General features: G+C 41.4%; 1 protein-coding gene across 9 annotated transcripts in view; it reads right to left on the bottom strand.

The window, feature by feature from the left end:
* The window catches only part of LOC131239945 (uncharacterized), an 84,206-nt gene that overhangs the window by 28,065 nt on the left and 38,720 nt on the right, over positions 1 to 17,421 (bottom strand). For 3 of the 9 annotated variants that reach the window (XM_058237898.1, XM_058237896.1, XM_058237900.1), the window contains one exon: positions 14,565 to 14,634. The exons of 1 other annotated variant lie outside the window; for it this stretch is intronic. In XM_058237898.1, the coding sequence (XP_058093881.1) occupies positions 14,602 to 14,634 (33 nt within the window). In that variant the 3' untranslated portion in view covers positions 14,565 to 14,601. Of the gene's footprint in view, positions 1 to 14,488; positions 14,635 to 15,205; positions 16,233 to 17,421 lie in introns of those variants that run through there. 5 more of the 9 variants (XR_009168504.1, XR_009168505.1, XR_009168506.1 and 2 more) reach the window with 4 other exon arrangements.

Raw genomic sequence — 17,421 nt, 5'->3', positions numbered from 1 at the left:
CTAAGCGAAACCATCGGAGAACTGCATATCCTGATCAACATAGTAATCGGGCTCCGCCTCCTGAGTCGCATCATCATCTGCAACTAAGACAGAGTCTGGTGGGTGTTCAGAACACCGTCCCAGAACGTGGGAGTGAGTGATCAACTCAGTGGAACCATAAAGCAAAGGTTAACATGTTCTCAATTCAGTCAAGCAGTAATGATAAAGCAATACAATCAAATATCCCTAAGTACTTTGATTAATGCAAGGATGAAATGTAAGCATGATGCATGCCCTCGCCTACACTCCCTCGTGCGACACCATTTTACGGTCGCGGCATGCTTTCTTCCCTCTGTGCTCTTCAACCAGGGGCACATGCAGTGCGATGAAATGAGCGTGATTACCAAGTTATTATTAGTCCTTTTCATACAGCGAGATTGGGAAGCTAAGGTACCTCCCTTATATCAATTCCCAAACAATGATCCAATCTATGGTCGTCAATCATAGTAATCTCATACGATGTTACGGTTCTAGGTCGCTGCAAAGGGCTCCTCACCTTATCAGTGCAAGCCTAGTGTACTCTTGTTGCTACCTAAGGGCTCGTCGCCTCTACACAGTCTTAGCGTACGCTCGAGGTCACTACAAAGGGCTCGTCACCTTATCAGTGTAGGCCGACAGCTCGAATACAGTGTCCCATACCACCGTATTCGGCTCACGAGTCTGGGTTGCTCACTGGTCACTACGGGGAGGCTCGTCACCCCAGCGTAGGCCGACAACTCGACCACGGTGTCCCATACCACCATGTCCGGCTCATGAGTCTTAGCGGATCGAGGTACCAAGGTTAACGGGATTTTCACTGGTGAGTTTGGTACCTTAGATTCAAGCAGTAGTGTCCATACATGGTGAACATACATCGGGTCAATCGGGTTACTTGATGAGCTCGATTAGTACGAGCGCACGTTGAGTTAATCGACATGAAGTGCGTGAGCACTCCGTGTGGCCTAACCACTGCCGACAACCCAAGTACGGCACGGATTCATCGATCACGTCCTATGTAACGAGACAACCTCAGCCACCATATCAGGACCTGTTACCGATTGCCTGGACTATTCCGTAGTCCCAAACACATTCAATTATAACAGATACTCATACAAGCAAATCAGAACAGTAATGGATCAACAATTCCAATCATTCAAGCATGTGAGCATTTGACGGATTTCAACTTAAACATGAATTCACACATAAGCAGTGTCTAAGTTAAACAGACAAAGAATGTAAGTTAAATGGAGGAAATCATACATATCATTAAGATAGTTGAGAATCTCTTCTCAACACCCATATAAAGTACAATTTATTACATACTTGTTCATTCAGACATTTCTACAAACACTTAGACTACATATTCCAACATACATGACGTATGTTGGTGATAGCATGTATTAGGGCAAATCCTTTCGCCAAGGAGTTGTTACACATAAAACAAGCACAAACACACGACAATTAATCATGGCAAACACACGTTCAAATTTCATACGCATACGATACTTTCTACATATACATGGAATACACTAATCTCAATATAGTTCATATATATCAGAAACGCGATACCAACATCGCATTTGGCATGTGAAATTGCACCCACATCAATAATAAACCATTGACCGACATTGAAAGCCTTAAAAACCATAACCTATACGTTTATAGTCTGCACCTTTCGCCGGTAGACTTGTAACGAACTCAGTTTTAAAGCTAAGTCTTTGTCTACGGCAGATTGGCAACCTATAGCATAAATTAAGTTAGCTATTTCATAACTTACACTATCTGAAACCCTAAAACAGACTAGGGTTAAGTTTTCTTACCTAAGAACGGGATTGGTATCGCCCGTATAGCGACACAGGAGTAGTAGCGAAGCACGTGGAGCGTTAGGGAAAGATCCCAACCTCTATCTCTCACTCTCTCTCTCTCTCTCTTCCTCACTTTCTTCTTCTCTTTTCTCTTCTTTCTCTTAGGGTTTGCAAATTCGTATGGCATATGAGAGAGGGTGCTTAAGATCCTTATATAAGCCCAAGTTTGATGGGAATGGCCCCAGGGCCAAGGTATACTTAGGTTATATCCAAATATGGGTCGTTCCGGTCCAACGGAGCACTTCTGGTGGCCCCTTTTCCACGTGCGGTCGGACTTAAGCTCCCTGACCATGGATCTAGGTCAGGCTGAGTTTTCGTACCGATCGGATTTACGGATCAGCCATGGCTGACTAGTTTCAGTTCAGCGGTCACGGTCACTCGATCAGGGCCACAAGTACATCGACATGTGTGGGACATTTCTCCTGATCCGAGGGTGTATTTGGGTCAGATTCTGACGGTCTGAATCCTTATATTTGGCCCGGAAGCGACACAACTCAGATTACTTAAATTCGGATTTTATTTCTAAATATTTTCACGTTTCTCACTCTTCGCTCCGGGCTCTAGTTATGTAGTTCTAGACACAATCAAGACTTGATTTCCGAGGGGGTTGTCAAGTCCAGTAATGCGGTCATAACTATATAGTTTCGGGGTAATCGGACTTTCGACGTGCGGTCCAGGTCCGATACGAAGTTTCGGTGTGCTCCCGAGAGCAACCGGGTTTAGAGATGGATTCTAGATTTCAGGGCAATGTAGCGTCAATGATTCTGCACGTTTTGGGTCTTGCAAATCATATTTAAAGTGATTAGTGCTAATTTCATAAGCACTCTAGTTTAGCACTTGCTAGCATTAACCTAATTTCTAAAAGGTTTTGGTCCTGGGTGATTTCTGCCTGAGGTGGTACTCGGGTCTTTGTACGAGTTTTTCCGAGACGTTACAATCTACCCCCATTAAAGAAAAATTTCGTCCTCGAAATTAGTACCTTTTCGCACTCCTCGAGAATCTGAGGGTAATTCTTTCAAACCTCGGCTTCTGTCTCCCAAGTAGCCTCTTCTTCCGTGTGATGCGTCCACAACACTTTCACCAGTGGAATAACTTTGCTGCGCAACACCTGCTCCTTCCTGTCTAGGATACTCGTCGGTCGCAGTACATATGTAGCGTCCTCGCTCAACTGTACCTGCTCCCATCTGATAATGTGGGAAGGATCGGGAACGTATTTCTTCAGCATAGAAACATGAAATACGTTATGCACACCCGCAAGTGGTGTGGGCAACGCAAGGCGGTACGCTACCGCTCCCACTCGATCCAGTATCTGAAATGGGCCAATGAATCGAGGCGTAAGCTTCCCCTTCTTGCCAAACCGAAGGACTCCCTTCATAGGGAAAACTCTGAGGAACACAGTCTCCGACCTCCAACTCTAGCGGTCGCCGCCTCGTATCGGCGTAGCTCTTCTGTCTGCTCTGCGCTGTCAGAAGTTGGCGCCTGATAATGTCGACTTTCTCTGAAGTCGCCTATACTAACTCTGGGCCAATCAAGCTTTTCTCGCCAACCTCTGCCCAGCAATGCGGCGCTCTACACGGACACCCATACAATGCCTCGTAAGGAGCCATGCCAATACTTGCCTGGAAGCTGTTGTTATAGGCGAACTCTGCATAAAGAAGACAGTCATCCCAACTGTCCTTGAAATCCAGCACACAGGCCCGCAACATATCTTCCAGAATCTGATTCACCCGTTCCGTCTGCCCGTCAGTCTGTGGGTGGAACGCGGTACTGAACTTCAACTTTACACCCATAGCTTCCTAGATGCGAGTCCAGAAAATGGATGTAAATCGCGTGTCTCGGTTCGACACGATCTCCAAAGGAACTCCATGCAGACTTACAATCTCCTTGATGTACAACCTGGCCAACTCGTCTGCAGAGTTCGAAACTCTGATAGGGAGGAAATGAGCCGATTTCGTCAACCGGTCCACGATCACCCATATAGAATCATAGCCCTTCCTCGTCTTCGGTAGACCTGATATGAAATCCATAGAGATGAAGTCCCACTTCCATCCTGCTATGGGCATGGGATGAAGTAGTCCAGGAGGTCGGCGATGCTCTGCCTTGACCTGCTGGCACGTGAGACAACGGGACACGTAATCTGCTATGTGAGCCTTCATATTGTCCCACCAGTACGACCTCTTCATGTCACGATACATCTTCGTACTGCCTGGATGCATAACCATCCGAGAATCGTGAGCGGCCTCAAGAACTTCCTCAAGTCAGGGAGGTTCGGGACGCAAAGGCGGCCACGGTAACGTAAGCCCCCATCCGTACCAACTCTCCACTCTGAGTCATCATCGCTGCTAGCCTGCCCTCTCATCTTCGCCAACAGCTCATCATCTGTCTAAGCAGCGATGATCCTGTCATCAATGAGGGGTTGTCCTCGAATATGTGCGATGCCCTCATACGGCTCCTCTACCTTGAGTTTCTGCTTAAAGTCTCGCACAAACTCTATCATGTCCCACTCTGCTATCATCAACAGAGCCGCAAACGCCAATGCCTTCTTGCGGCTTAGTGCGCCTGCCACAAGGTTGGCCTTACCGGGATGGTAAGAGACCTAGAACTTGAAATCCTTCAGTGTCTCCATCCATCGCCGCTGCCTCATATTCAGGTCCCACTGAGTGAATATGAATCTGAGGCTCTTCTGGATTTTTTCTGACACTCTAATCTGGAGCAGGAAATCGTGGTCCATGCTCCTACGTCATTCTTTCGTTCGAAATCACCCTTCCCTTCGTCGACTCTTACGCCTTCTGATGTCATCTCCTCAATGTATCTTTTAGATCTGCCACCTTCATCGCTTATGCCATAGCCAATACAGCACATTTGCCCAACTCTAAGCGGTCTACACAATTTAGTAAATTGTAATGTTAATGTGGAATTAGTAAAATGTATGGGCTTTGAAAGAATATTGTTATTGGATGTATGGGTTGTTGAATTTTTTGGATGTATACCCGTGCAGTTTTTTCTGGATGTATAGGTGTTGAAGGAATATTATAAGAACATTATTGTGGAAATTGTAATATACTTGCTTATGGATTCTTGTGTAGCGTATAGTGATGTTTTGGGTGTATGGCTTCTTGAGCGTTTGCTATCATTATGTAACAGGAACAGAAATAATGTAAAGGAATGTGCATTTTGGATTGTATTGTAAGCGGCCGTGCTTTGAACAAAAGAGCGATCATGGTTAGAGCACACGAGCGTTCCACCACAAGAGTGTTTGCTATGTTGAGATGTGGGTGATCGCAGTTTCAACGAGTGTGCGTAGCATGTTGGAACGACAGGGCGATTTTGGTGTCAACACAATAGCAATCGTGGTTTGAGAACACGAGCAGTAGTGGGCTCAACACGAGTGCTATCTGTTTCAAGATGTGAGCAATCGTGGTACTCATGGGAGAGATCAAGGTACTCATGGGAGAGCGATTGCGGTTTTGTCTAATGTGCAATTGTTGTTGTTGCATTAAAGTGATTGTTGTTGGTGCAAGTAGTCGATCATTGTTGGTACATTGAAGCAATCGTCATCTGTGTAAGACAAGATTGTTGTTTCAACGACCTAGCGATCACTTTTTCAACGAGTGAGTGACTACTATTGGACGAATATGTCACGATGCAATGATTTTTTTTCCCTTTGTTTTCAATAGCCTCCACTAAAACAAACTACAACTATGTACGTTCTTGTTATGTAGATTGAGTGGTCGTGTTTGCCGATGAGTAGCCAGACCAAGTACAAAGTACTGGTCATTTTTTCCAGGAATATGATGTCGGAAAAAAGAATGTGGGAGTGTGAGTGCATCAGAGAGTAGTGGTCAAAGTTAGTATGTGTAAGAAGGTTGTCAGAACTGTGGCCAGGGCCCACCGAGAGATCTTCGATGAAGATCTCACTTTTTTCCCTATTAAAACTCGAACACGGAATTTTCTAGGATCGGTCGTTGTCGGTGGGGCCTACTATACGTCTTTCATCGTTCAATTGTGGGGCCCACCATGAGGTATGTGTACGATCCACACCTTCCATCCGTTTTGGCTTTTAAGGTTAAGTCATGAGCTGAAAATGGGTCATATCCAACTAATAGGTGCACCACACCAAAGGAAACAGTGTGGATTTAACAGTTGCCATCGAGGGCTTCTTAGTGGCCAGGAAGGGTCTAGATCAAGGTGAAATTTGTGGTTTCCCACCATCAAGGTCTGTGGGACCTTCTAAATGATTTGGATGTCTCCAAATGCGGACCACATGAGGGTTTCAATGATCCACGTGACATATCACGTGGGTCCCACAAATCGTGTCCACACGCAATCGCCTTTAAAGGCATGTGGCTCAATGTCAAGGTTCCAAGGGCATTTTCGTCCAAAAAAATTGTTGAAACCTGTCAAAAGTCTAAAAAATAATGATTTTTAAAAGGGTGCCATTTTGGGTGTCCCAGCAACCTGAGGTTATTTAGGGAAAAATCCCTATATATATATATATATATATAAAGATCCAATAACCCTATTTCAACTAAGTACTCACAAATCAGAGGCTCAGATAGTTCAACTGATCTGATTTAGGGACTGACTTGGGGACAATGGATTCCTCAAATTAGTCAGTTTAACTAGAGTTAATGTATGGCACTGGCATAATTTCTTAGTGCCTGTGTATCAAGTGTCATGCAAGTATCATATAACTCCATTTCTTATTTGTGAGTGTGAAGAGTTAAACTGGCAAAGACATGTCCTAGAATCTTTAAAGATGATACCATATCATAAGAAATTTGCAATATATTGCTTGGAACCGAAGCATTGACAGCATTTCAAGTTCCAACTAAGGAACATCAAGGTATTTCGCAAAGCACTTGCATACATGGCACATGTGCAAGATTTGGGCCATCCATGAGGTGGCTTTCCCTGGCCTAATACTCATCGTGTTTTTGCAAATGTACATTGAACATACATTTGGCAGCGTGGACCACGATATGGAAATATTGTGATGTAGGGTAGTGCATCGTGTGGTCCAATGTATATGGCCAACGGCTACTGTACAAGTGGTATTAGTCACCTGATCCTAATGGTCCACTTTACGGCCACTAATTAGATGGCCAAGATCGTTGAAACAATGATTTTGAACTTGTGCCCTATCCATCACGGGCCCACCAACTAAATGGTTTTGACATTGTCAGTGCAACTGAGCCAGGCTGTACTTGGGCCTCATGAATAGGGTTGACCCTAGACACCTGATCAATGCTAGTGCTTGAACTTTTAGGCTCAATAACCAAGTTTTGGTTTCTATGACCTACTGTGGTAGTATCCGATGCCGATGTGGCAAATTGATAAACAAAAGCTCAATGAGGAGGTTGGCCTGATGTTTGTGCCTGGGAGTGTTCACTATGTGGCCAACCTGATGAGCATCCCAGATCCACATGTGCCCCAAGATGCTCGGTCCAACATGTGGAGCCATGTATTTTGATACTATGCTTTATGAAAGGTCGGTTGTGTTGTGAGGCCCACCTGTATTTTGAATACTACACATCATGATAATGAAACTACACATAAGTATTCACTAGATGGGTGGTGAACAATCCAATATCTGATTGTGAACACTTGGTTGATGAAAGGGCAATTAGGAGGACATTTTTGTCATTTAAGAAAAATAACCAACTTTAACAGCCATTAGAGAAATCTAATGGAAGGTACTGAAATGAAAATTACCATAATTAATGAGGTATGTTAATAAAAAGCTTTTTAGAAGAAATACCGGAATGTAAATTCCAAAATAATGAGTGTTTTGTAAAATCCCTAAAAGAGTAATAAAACAGGAAAAAACATTTTTGCTATTTATAATTTTTTAAACAAAACTGAATAAATAAATTATTAGACAATCCACAACAAAACTATGTGATAATCATTGACCACAACATGATAAGCAGAAAAAATTATATTAAAAAAAGAAATATCAATTGAAAAAAATGAATTTTATAATACTTTAAATCTTTTTATAAAATTTGTCTTAAAGATCATGTATCCATGGATCTAGGCCTAAATCCATCGATCCATGATTTTAAGTTGGATCTAAGCTCATTACGTTCTATTGTTTCACCATTTTTTCTTCTATTCTAAGATTGGGGAAGAGAAACTTGATTTCGGAGATTCTCTTGCCCATCTACTCTAACATGTAGTTAATCATGAAGAACAGAGGAGAAGAGAAGATGAGATGAAAGAAGAAAATAATGAGAGAAGGCTTCAAACCTTTGCACGCACCTACCACTCTCTCTTTTATTTTTAGGATAATCACTAAACATAAAAACAAAAACAAAAATTACAATTATACCCCCCTTGCTTAGAGATAATATAAAAAAAGGCCTAAAGACTCTAACCCAAACATGTGACCTATCCCAATATAAAGCCAAACCTATATGTGGACTACATGAATGGCCGGTGGACCAAACCACACATGTCGCCAGGGTGGCCTACATGTGTAATCATAATGCATCAACACTTGCCCTCAAGCTGGAGCATATATCGAGATGAGCTCGACCTAAAGCTTTCATAAACATGTTTGCCACTTGATCTTGGAACCTAACAAATGATAAGCATATTTCCTTGTTAACCACCACCTTCTCCCTAATGAAGTGATGGTCAATTTCAATGTGCTTTATTCTTTCATGATAAATTAGATTGTTGGCGATGTGAGATGATGCTACTTGATTATCACAATACAATCTTATAGGAACATTCACCATGAACCCAAGTTCGCACATTAACGTCTTCAACCAAATAAATTTGCATGTTGCATGAACCATAATTTGTACTTTGCTTCTGTGCTTGACCAAGCGACAGAACTTCGGTTATTGCTTTTCCATGTAATCAAATTTCCCCATACAAATGTACAATAACCTATGGTTGACCGCCTATCAGAAGGAGAGCCAGCCCAGTCTGCACCAGAAAACCCCTTTACTCTAAAGATATCCATTTACTCTAAGATGTCCATTTCACTTGTAGAGAACTCCACAGCCAGGAGCTCCCTTTAAATATATAAGTATGCAAAGTATGGCCTCCATATGTGACATACGAGGAGCCTGCATAAATTAACTACACTAACTAGATAAAAGACGTCCGATAGTGTAATCATTAAATAGATCAATTTGCCAACTAGCCGACGATATCTCCCCGGATCGTAAAATAGTTTCCCTTCATCTATACTTAGCTTTGGATTATTATCCATGGGAGTTTCAACTGGCTTAGGCCCCAGCAAACTTGTCTCTTCTAATAAATCTATTACATACTTCCATTCCGACAAGTTAATTCCCACCTTCGACCTTGCTACCTCAATACCCAGAAAGTATCAAAGGCAACCTAAATCCTTTGTGCAAAAGTGATGATACAAGAACTTTAACTCATAAATACATGTACTATCGCTGCCAGTAACAATGATATCATTCACATATATGACTAATATAATACTACCAGTCTTGCTCTGTCAAACAAAAACCAAATGATTTGCTTGACTACGTTTTCATCCCAAATTGAAGTACCACCTCACTAAATTTGTTGAACCAAGAAAGGGTAGTGTTTTAATCCATAAATTGATTTCTTTATATGACAGATTTTATCCGACTCCACCTGAGCAACAAAGACAGGTAGTTGCTCATATATACCTCTTAAGCAGATCCCCATGAAGAAAGGCATTCTTCACATCAAGTTGGTACGATGGCCAATCTAAATTTGCAACAATTGAGATCTCCACAAGTACGGAATGAATCTTGGCCACAAGGGAGGTGGTCTAAGAGTAGTAAAGCCTTAGAATCTAAGTGTATCCCTTCATAACCAGTCGAACTTTTAAACGATCCACAAAACCATCTGGATTTTACTTAACGCAATGTACCCATATGCACCCTACTACACGCTTTCTTGCAGGTGGCTTAACTAAAGTCCAAGCTTGATCATCTCTTCTTCAACAACTTCTTCCACCCATCATTGTTAACTTAAGAGCCTCCTAGAAAGAGTGAAGAACAAACACAGAGGAAAAAGACAAAGCATACAGCTCAAAAGAAGGAGGTAAGCCATCAAATGAAATAAAATTAGAGATAGCGTGGTGGGTATAAGAGTGTGTACCATAACGGAGAGCAATGGCCAGATCATTTTCATTAGACAGTGCTGGTGAGACACCAGTCTGCGATGCAGTTCCAGTTCTTGTTATTCAATGATCAAGGGAATAGAGTCCATTTAATTCATGTCCTCCACCAATCATCCTCCCCATTTAGATGTTGATACTCACAATAGGAAGAATAGAATTTGCAGAACAATTTAAAGCTTTGGTTAGTTGACTGACAAATAATAACCCTAAAGGAAACTTAGGAATGTACAAAATTGAAGATAATGAAAGATCTAAAGTAGGACAAATAATACCCGCCCTAGATACCTGAGTTGACGTACATGTACTATCAATTAATGTCACAAAAAAGATGGATGAGGACTGGACTAACTGAGACAACATACTATGCTTATAGGTCATGTGGTCAGAAGCACCAAAATCAATAATCCATGGGAGACTCTTAGAAGAAGTAAAAGTAGCTGTACCTGACTAGGTAAAAGTAGTTGTATGGGAAGAGGCATGGCTGGAGTGATCTCTTAAAAGTTTGACATATTCTTCCTTGGACATTTTTGTTTGAAAGATTCTTCCTTGAACATGGTAATTATGTCACATGAAATACTCAACTCAACAGGAATGGCAGACCAGAACACCAATGTTTGAAATATCGGTATCACGTTACGTATCGTACCCTTGGGATGCGAATATGTATCAGTTATCGCATGGGATATATTGATTGTATCGTTCTTGTTGGAAACATGGGGAAACATTGGGAAATTGGTAAAATTTTTCAATGAAACTCCATTGATTGTTAAAAAAGACATCAATTCACACTTATAAATCAAAACATTACAAAAAGAAAAGAAAAAAAAAAAAAAAGAACACAAGTGGACATAATTGTTTTCTTTGTATGGGGTCCTAATCCATGCATTGTCTAACTGAATTAATGCCAGTATATTCAAAGTCTATTTATATAATTTATAAATGTTAGAAGAAGTATGGAAACACAAGCAATACATTCAAAAGAAAAAGAAGAATCACTAGAGGTTTCATACATGTTTGTTTTTATGTTTGGACACGGATTACAACCGATTTGTGAGAAATTGGGAAATTTTGATTATTTTCAATTTCCCACAACTCGACTCGTCTCCTCCAAATTTCAAAATCAAAGCTCAAACATAAAAAATCATGGATTTGTAACAATTTGACATTGATTTAACATGATTTACAAAAAATAATAATAATAATAAATAAAAAATGCCCATCGGATTGAACATGTGGGATATATCCCACTACTTGTGCGTTTCGTATTGCACAGGTGAGATACAAGATATATCGTGGGATATATCGTTGATGCTTAAAACACTGCAAAACACATACCCTTTAAAACCATCATCCAATAAGTGTACTTGATTAGCCCAAGATGGCTTTCCAACTAAGTTCCAACGTGTATTAATCATATAATTGTTGAGGCCACAATGTGAACAATGTCGATTACATGACCACAACCATGACCACCACCAGAATTTGTGCCATGACCGTCCTTAGTATTCCTACCTCCAACACAACCTCCCCCTCAGTCTCTTCCTCCAAACCGACCACTGCAACCATGATTGTGTCGGCTCCCCCGATCACCTCTGTCAAATGCAAAGATAATGCAAACCAATCAAATAGCGAGGAACCCTGTGTGGTCATACTAGTTGTACGCTAAACATTAGCAAATGACTTTATGACTGATGGGATATCCTTCCTCTAAGAATATGAGCACTCACGAGTTCAAACTCAGGTCAGAGGCTAGAGAGGAATTTGGCGACACAGAACTCCTCCCTCTACCTTCACCTTCGCATAGTCTCAATGTCTATTGGCATTCAATTCTTCCTGCATACCCCACAAGATTGTACTCTCATACTCTTCTCTTTGCAGTAATAAAAATATATTCTGTAGAAGCTCATAGATACGAGTTAGGTTCTTCTCACCCACATACATCTTCAAGTTATCCCAGACTTCTTTGGTGGTCTTGAAGAAGATGATATTCACACTGATATGTAGCTCCATTCTACTCCACAACAATGCCCTTATTTGAGTATCTTATGCTACCCAATCATCATAGTCCGTCACGATTTCAAAAGGTTTAGGGGACGTTGGATATTTCACCTTTCTCTTTCCTGTCAGAAAAACCTCTACAGATGTAGTCCACTGTAGATAGTTTGTTTCATTCAGTTTAGTCGATTTGATTTGGAGGGACATCGACTTAGATGGAGACTTATTTTTTTTATTCATTCTTGGTATCCATCTTAATAAAAAGAACTTTGAACACACACTAGTGGAAACTTTCAATTGAATTGGACGTCACACTAGTAGGATGTATATATCGATGAACATAATCAACTAGATCATAACTTGCCTTGCTTTCATCCATACACTTTTTTTCTATCTGTACCATCAACAACCTTCACACAACTCATCTTCAAATCTGACATTAACCTTCAAATCTAACAGTAGATGAGAAATGGCCCACTTTGACCCATCACACAAGTGGAGCATAAAAGTGGACCTTAAACGCCTTTGTTGAACATGATTACACCACTCACCAAGTGGTGGCACAACAAGGGAAAGGAATTAGGTTCGGTCAGCCCAAGCACGTTGGGGTTTCTCCAAAATGAAGAAAGACAAAAAGAAAGAAGAGAAAATGAAGGAGAGAGAGAATGGCAAGATATCGGATCAATCACACTCTAATACCATGAAGTTTTTTTTTGGGGGGGGGGGGGGGGTCGACTCGAAGACTCACTTGATCTCTATTCGACTTAACTCAATATTTAAGAAATGGATTAAGGGATATTTAGAGTAATAGTAGATATAGATAAAATTGGGCAAAATAGTCTCAACAGAGTGCTTGTGCATTGGTGGAAGGGTTCAATTCACTTCTTTTTTTTAAGTCAATGTTATTGTTTCCATGCTTTTTTTTTTATATACACAACACGCTTTGGGCAGGACCTGCAGCACATTAAAAAATAAAATTTTAAAAAAATAATAATAATAATATTTAAAAATTTATTTTTTTAAAAAAATGACTGAAACCAAAACAGGGGCACGAATCAGCTCTCCCTGAGAGTACCCAAGCCCACACGATCCAGAACTAGGTTCCCACGGATGGCAAGCGGAGATCAGCCGGACACTCGAAGTTGATGTTGGACTGAGAGGTGCTGCCTAGCCGAGCCAAGCCGTCAGCGACCACATTCACTTCTCTAAGAGAGATGACGATACCATGAAGTTAATCATAAAGAAAAGAGGAGAAGAGAAGACGAAAGACAAGAGTAAAGATGAAAAGGAGAGAGGGATTTTCCAACCCTTCACACGCCCCACCTCTCTCTTTTATTAGTAGGGCAATCACTAATCTTATGAAAATTACAATTATAAACAAAACATATGATCAAGCCCAACATAAACCCAAACCTATATGTGGACCACAAATGTGACTAAGGTGGCCCACACGTGTGGTCATAATCCACCGACAAACAAAACACACTCAAATCTTTGGATTCAAGAAGAAAAAATCAATTTAGGGATTTTTTTAAAAAAATATGGCACACACGTGCACCATTTTTTTATATTAAAAATCCCTATATGGTTTTTTTTTCATCACGAATCCAAAGATTTAAGTGTGTTTTGTAGAAGCCAACGAACAAGAGAATCTCCAAAAATGAGTTTCTCTTCCCCAATCTTACAATCAAAGAAAAAATGGCGAAAATAGCAAAATGAGACGAAACTGTACCTTTACAGTAGAGTTGGATGAGTTTGACTCGTCCTAATTCAGAGGATATTTCGCTGAACATGTACGACAGTCCCAATTTGGGACGTTCGGATGGTTTTATGTTCATGTAATCGACTCTTCCAAGTCAAGTTGGTTTGATCATTGGTGTCTTGGAGTCGAATGGATTTTTTTTTTTCTATCAATGTTCTAAATCAGCTGACCCCAATTATTTGGGATAAGGCTTAGATGACAAGATGATGATCAATATTTTGAATGTAAAGTATCAACATTTAAGAATATAAAATAATCCAGTGAGGCATAAAATTGAAGCACAAATTACAAAACAAGACTATCTCCATTAAAGTAATTCTTGCAGTTCATAAAGCCAAGAGTCGGTTGGCAAAAGAGCAATATCTAAGTGAGGTAATGCTAGTTTCCCACCTACACATGGCCAAAATACCAATGTGGTACATGTGCTGCATCCAAGCCATGCATCAGGTGGTGCCCGACACATAGAGGCCATGGTTAGAAACCAGGGTGATCCAACCATAAGGTAGGCCAAATGCATACATTAAATGTGACCCATTGTAGATGTTTCTTTGAAAATATGTATGCCCACCCGAAATTTGAACAGGCCAGGTATTTGGGGCAAGGCATCTAAGATGTGGCCCACCCGATGCACAGTTTGAATGGACCCGTCTGCTACATGACCACATGTAGGTGGGCATATATACAGACTAGCATGCAGAATAAGCAAACCTCATCTGAATATCCCATGAACTGGGCAATGAGACCATCCTCTTCAAAATAATCTATGCATTAAAATTCGACATACTGTGACAAATCAATGTCATTGCAGCCATCTTCCTTGTTCATTCCACCATATGCAGACGATGCACCTGGTCCTACGACAAAAATGAATAAAATGAAATTAACTTCTAAAGTAGAAAATATGTACCAGAAACTGAGTTACCACTGCATGAATCAAGAATTACATAATAAAAATCCCTCTATTGCTTGGAATACCGCCACAGCAACATTTTCCGAGATAACAGTCAAAACACACAAAGCCTAACACTATCAGATTCACTTCTGAGATTATTGACATCAAGAGTTATCGACGGTTAAAAGTGGTTTTGATGTGGGGAAAGGGTCAAATACAACAAGTTGCATAACAGGTTCATCATAGAACTAGTTTCTTTGAACAGGTGGAGGAGTCCATTACTACTGACTCTCGGTAAGTGATAATGAAATAAATAAACCAGGCAATTCTAATAGATTAGGGTAATATTATTAGATTAGGATATTTTCTTATTTGTGAAGATGTGTATCTCATTAGGTCTCTACAGATCTCTCTCCTCTTCTACATATTCAAGTTATTCTTAGTGAAGTAAATACATTGAAGTTTCCACAATGCATTCTCTTGTGGTTGTATGGTGTTAGAGCTAAAACTAACAACTGTGCAAAAAACCCCACCGGAAATCCATTCTGCAAACTCGTCATATCTGGCAACAAGGTTGCTTCTCCTTTTCCTTCGTACTTTTTCCCTCGTCACCATTGATTTCAGCAACATCATCACCAAAACCCTCTTTCATCTCCTCCGTCGTTGGCAACACCAGAACTCTATCACCGTTGCCGCCGCCCACAACCTTCTTTTCATCCGGCTTCAGCATCCCATATTTCCCCATCCAGCATCACAGCTGGTCACCTACATCCACCGCTGCCCTTGCATCAGCCCTGTTACACCCCGATTTGCAGCCAGAATCAACGTTGCAACCTGACGCCCATCTTCTTCCCTGTCATCGTCCAAACACATCATCAGATCTGCCATTGACAGACCTGCTACTTTGTTCAACAGCTGCCACCATCAGACCCAGCCATTTAGTGTCTGTTGCAACCGGATCTCCTCTTCTTCGGAAACGTCATCCCCAGGTCCGGCCATTGATGAAGCCAAAACGCACCTCTATCAGGGCCCAAGTTAGGGCCCTTCATCTTCCCCATCCATCATCCGTCTATGCCCTTGATCAAGCATCTCTGACTGCAGATCCAGTCCATTACATCTTCTCTGTTCATTTGTCTGCCAATTCTGGCCATTGTTCACATTGTGGCTCTATCATCGATATCTGATGTTCGTCACCAACACCCCTGAATCCATTCACAGCCACTTCACCAACCGTCATCACCACCACCGCTGCTTCATAGCCATTGGTGTCACCGCCATCTAGCCAAATCCAGAACCTATCGGCTCCCTGAATTTCCCTGCTACAATGATTGCCGCCTCGGCCACCCATCTCTGTCGTCTTCTCCACTTTTATCAGTGCCTGAACCCACCCTCTCTTGATGTTCAGATTAGAGTCAAGAGATCTGTGACAAGAACATCCCACAAGTCTCTCTCAATTCGATTAAAGATCCCTTCTTTTTTCATCCCAAACTCAATTTCTTCTTTTTTTTCATGGTATGTGGGAGGGACATCCCCAAAATCTCTTTCACTCCCATTCAAAACCTAATGCAGGACATGAAATTTAAATATGATATGCAAGATTTCAGGCTTAGATCATACTAATTCAGAACAATCACATAATAATTTCACATCCCACACAAAAACTCAAACATTCAAATAAAGGGGAATCTGCACGGCTTACACAGGCTAGGGCTGGATCGGTAAAAAATTATAAACTAAACGATGCTCAAAGATAAGTAATAATCATCCACGCATGCACAGCAATCAGTCTCTAATCCAAGGGATTCACCAATTTCAATTCAAGGAACCCTAGGGTGAGAAAAGTGGCAAATAAATTAAGCATATTGCAATCTAAGGTTAGAGTTTATAAAAAAACAGGTATGAGAGGGTAAAATAAGAAGAAAACCTGAACCGTAAGACAGTTCCCGTGTGCGAATAGCGGCAGAGCCGGGTGCACGTGCGCACAAGCCTGGCCGCACGTGCGAGCGGGGCCCGATTTCCGAAACAGACTCCTTGGCTCTAGTCGGCCAAGGGGGGTCTTCAAACCCTCTAAGTTTTGTGGTGATCCAACGTACGGTCTGTGCGCAGTGCTCCGTCGAAGTTTCGACCCTCCTATAGGACCAGATTTTGGAAACTGACTGTAGGAAGAAGAACGACTGCAAAAACTGGTGGATTCGAAGCAAGAATGATTGTATAAAGTGAGAGATATAGATGGAAAGGGGTAGGGGCAGATGGGGATAGATGTGGCTTCGCACCATGGTAGTTAGCCCTTCGAAAAGGGAGGGCTTCGCACCCACTTAAATTTTTCCACAACTCAAAAACTCAGAGAGTAGAAAAAAAAAACTTGCAAGAATTTTTTTATTAAACTTCAATGAATCAAAAGAACTACAAGGGGTGACTATTTATAGGAAAACCCTAAACCCCAAAACTCACGCCATGTGCGCAACCTCTTACTTGGCGATTAAGTAAACCAAAATAAAAACTAATCAAAGAAATCTAAAGCGTTCATGATATTCTAAATAATCTAAATAATCAAAACCTAAAATATGAAATCAATCCGACTAGTGGGCCACGATCATGAGATCCCATGATGGGCTTTACTTGGCTATCGGGCCCACTCTCTTGAACCAAAACTCCATCTTTTAACTAGGAGGCCCTCCCTGGACGTCGTCATCGAGCCAGATCGACGGTGCAGCCCTCCCTCTACTTGCGTAAGTGCGTGGGGGAGGCT

The sequence above is a fragment of the Magnolia sinica genome, chromosome 3 (assembly GCF_029962835.1).
Source record: "Magnolia sinica isolate HGM2019 chromosome 3, MsV1, whole genome shotgun sequence".
NCBI lineage: Eukaryota > Viridiplantae > Streptophyta > Magnoliopsida > Magnoliales > Magnoliaceae > Magnolia > Magnolia sinica.
Note: the sequence above shows the minus strand (reverse complement) of the source record. Positions and strands in the feature narration are given on the sequence as shown.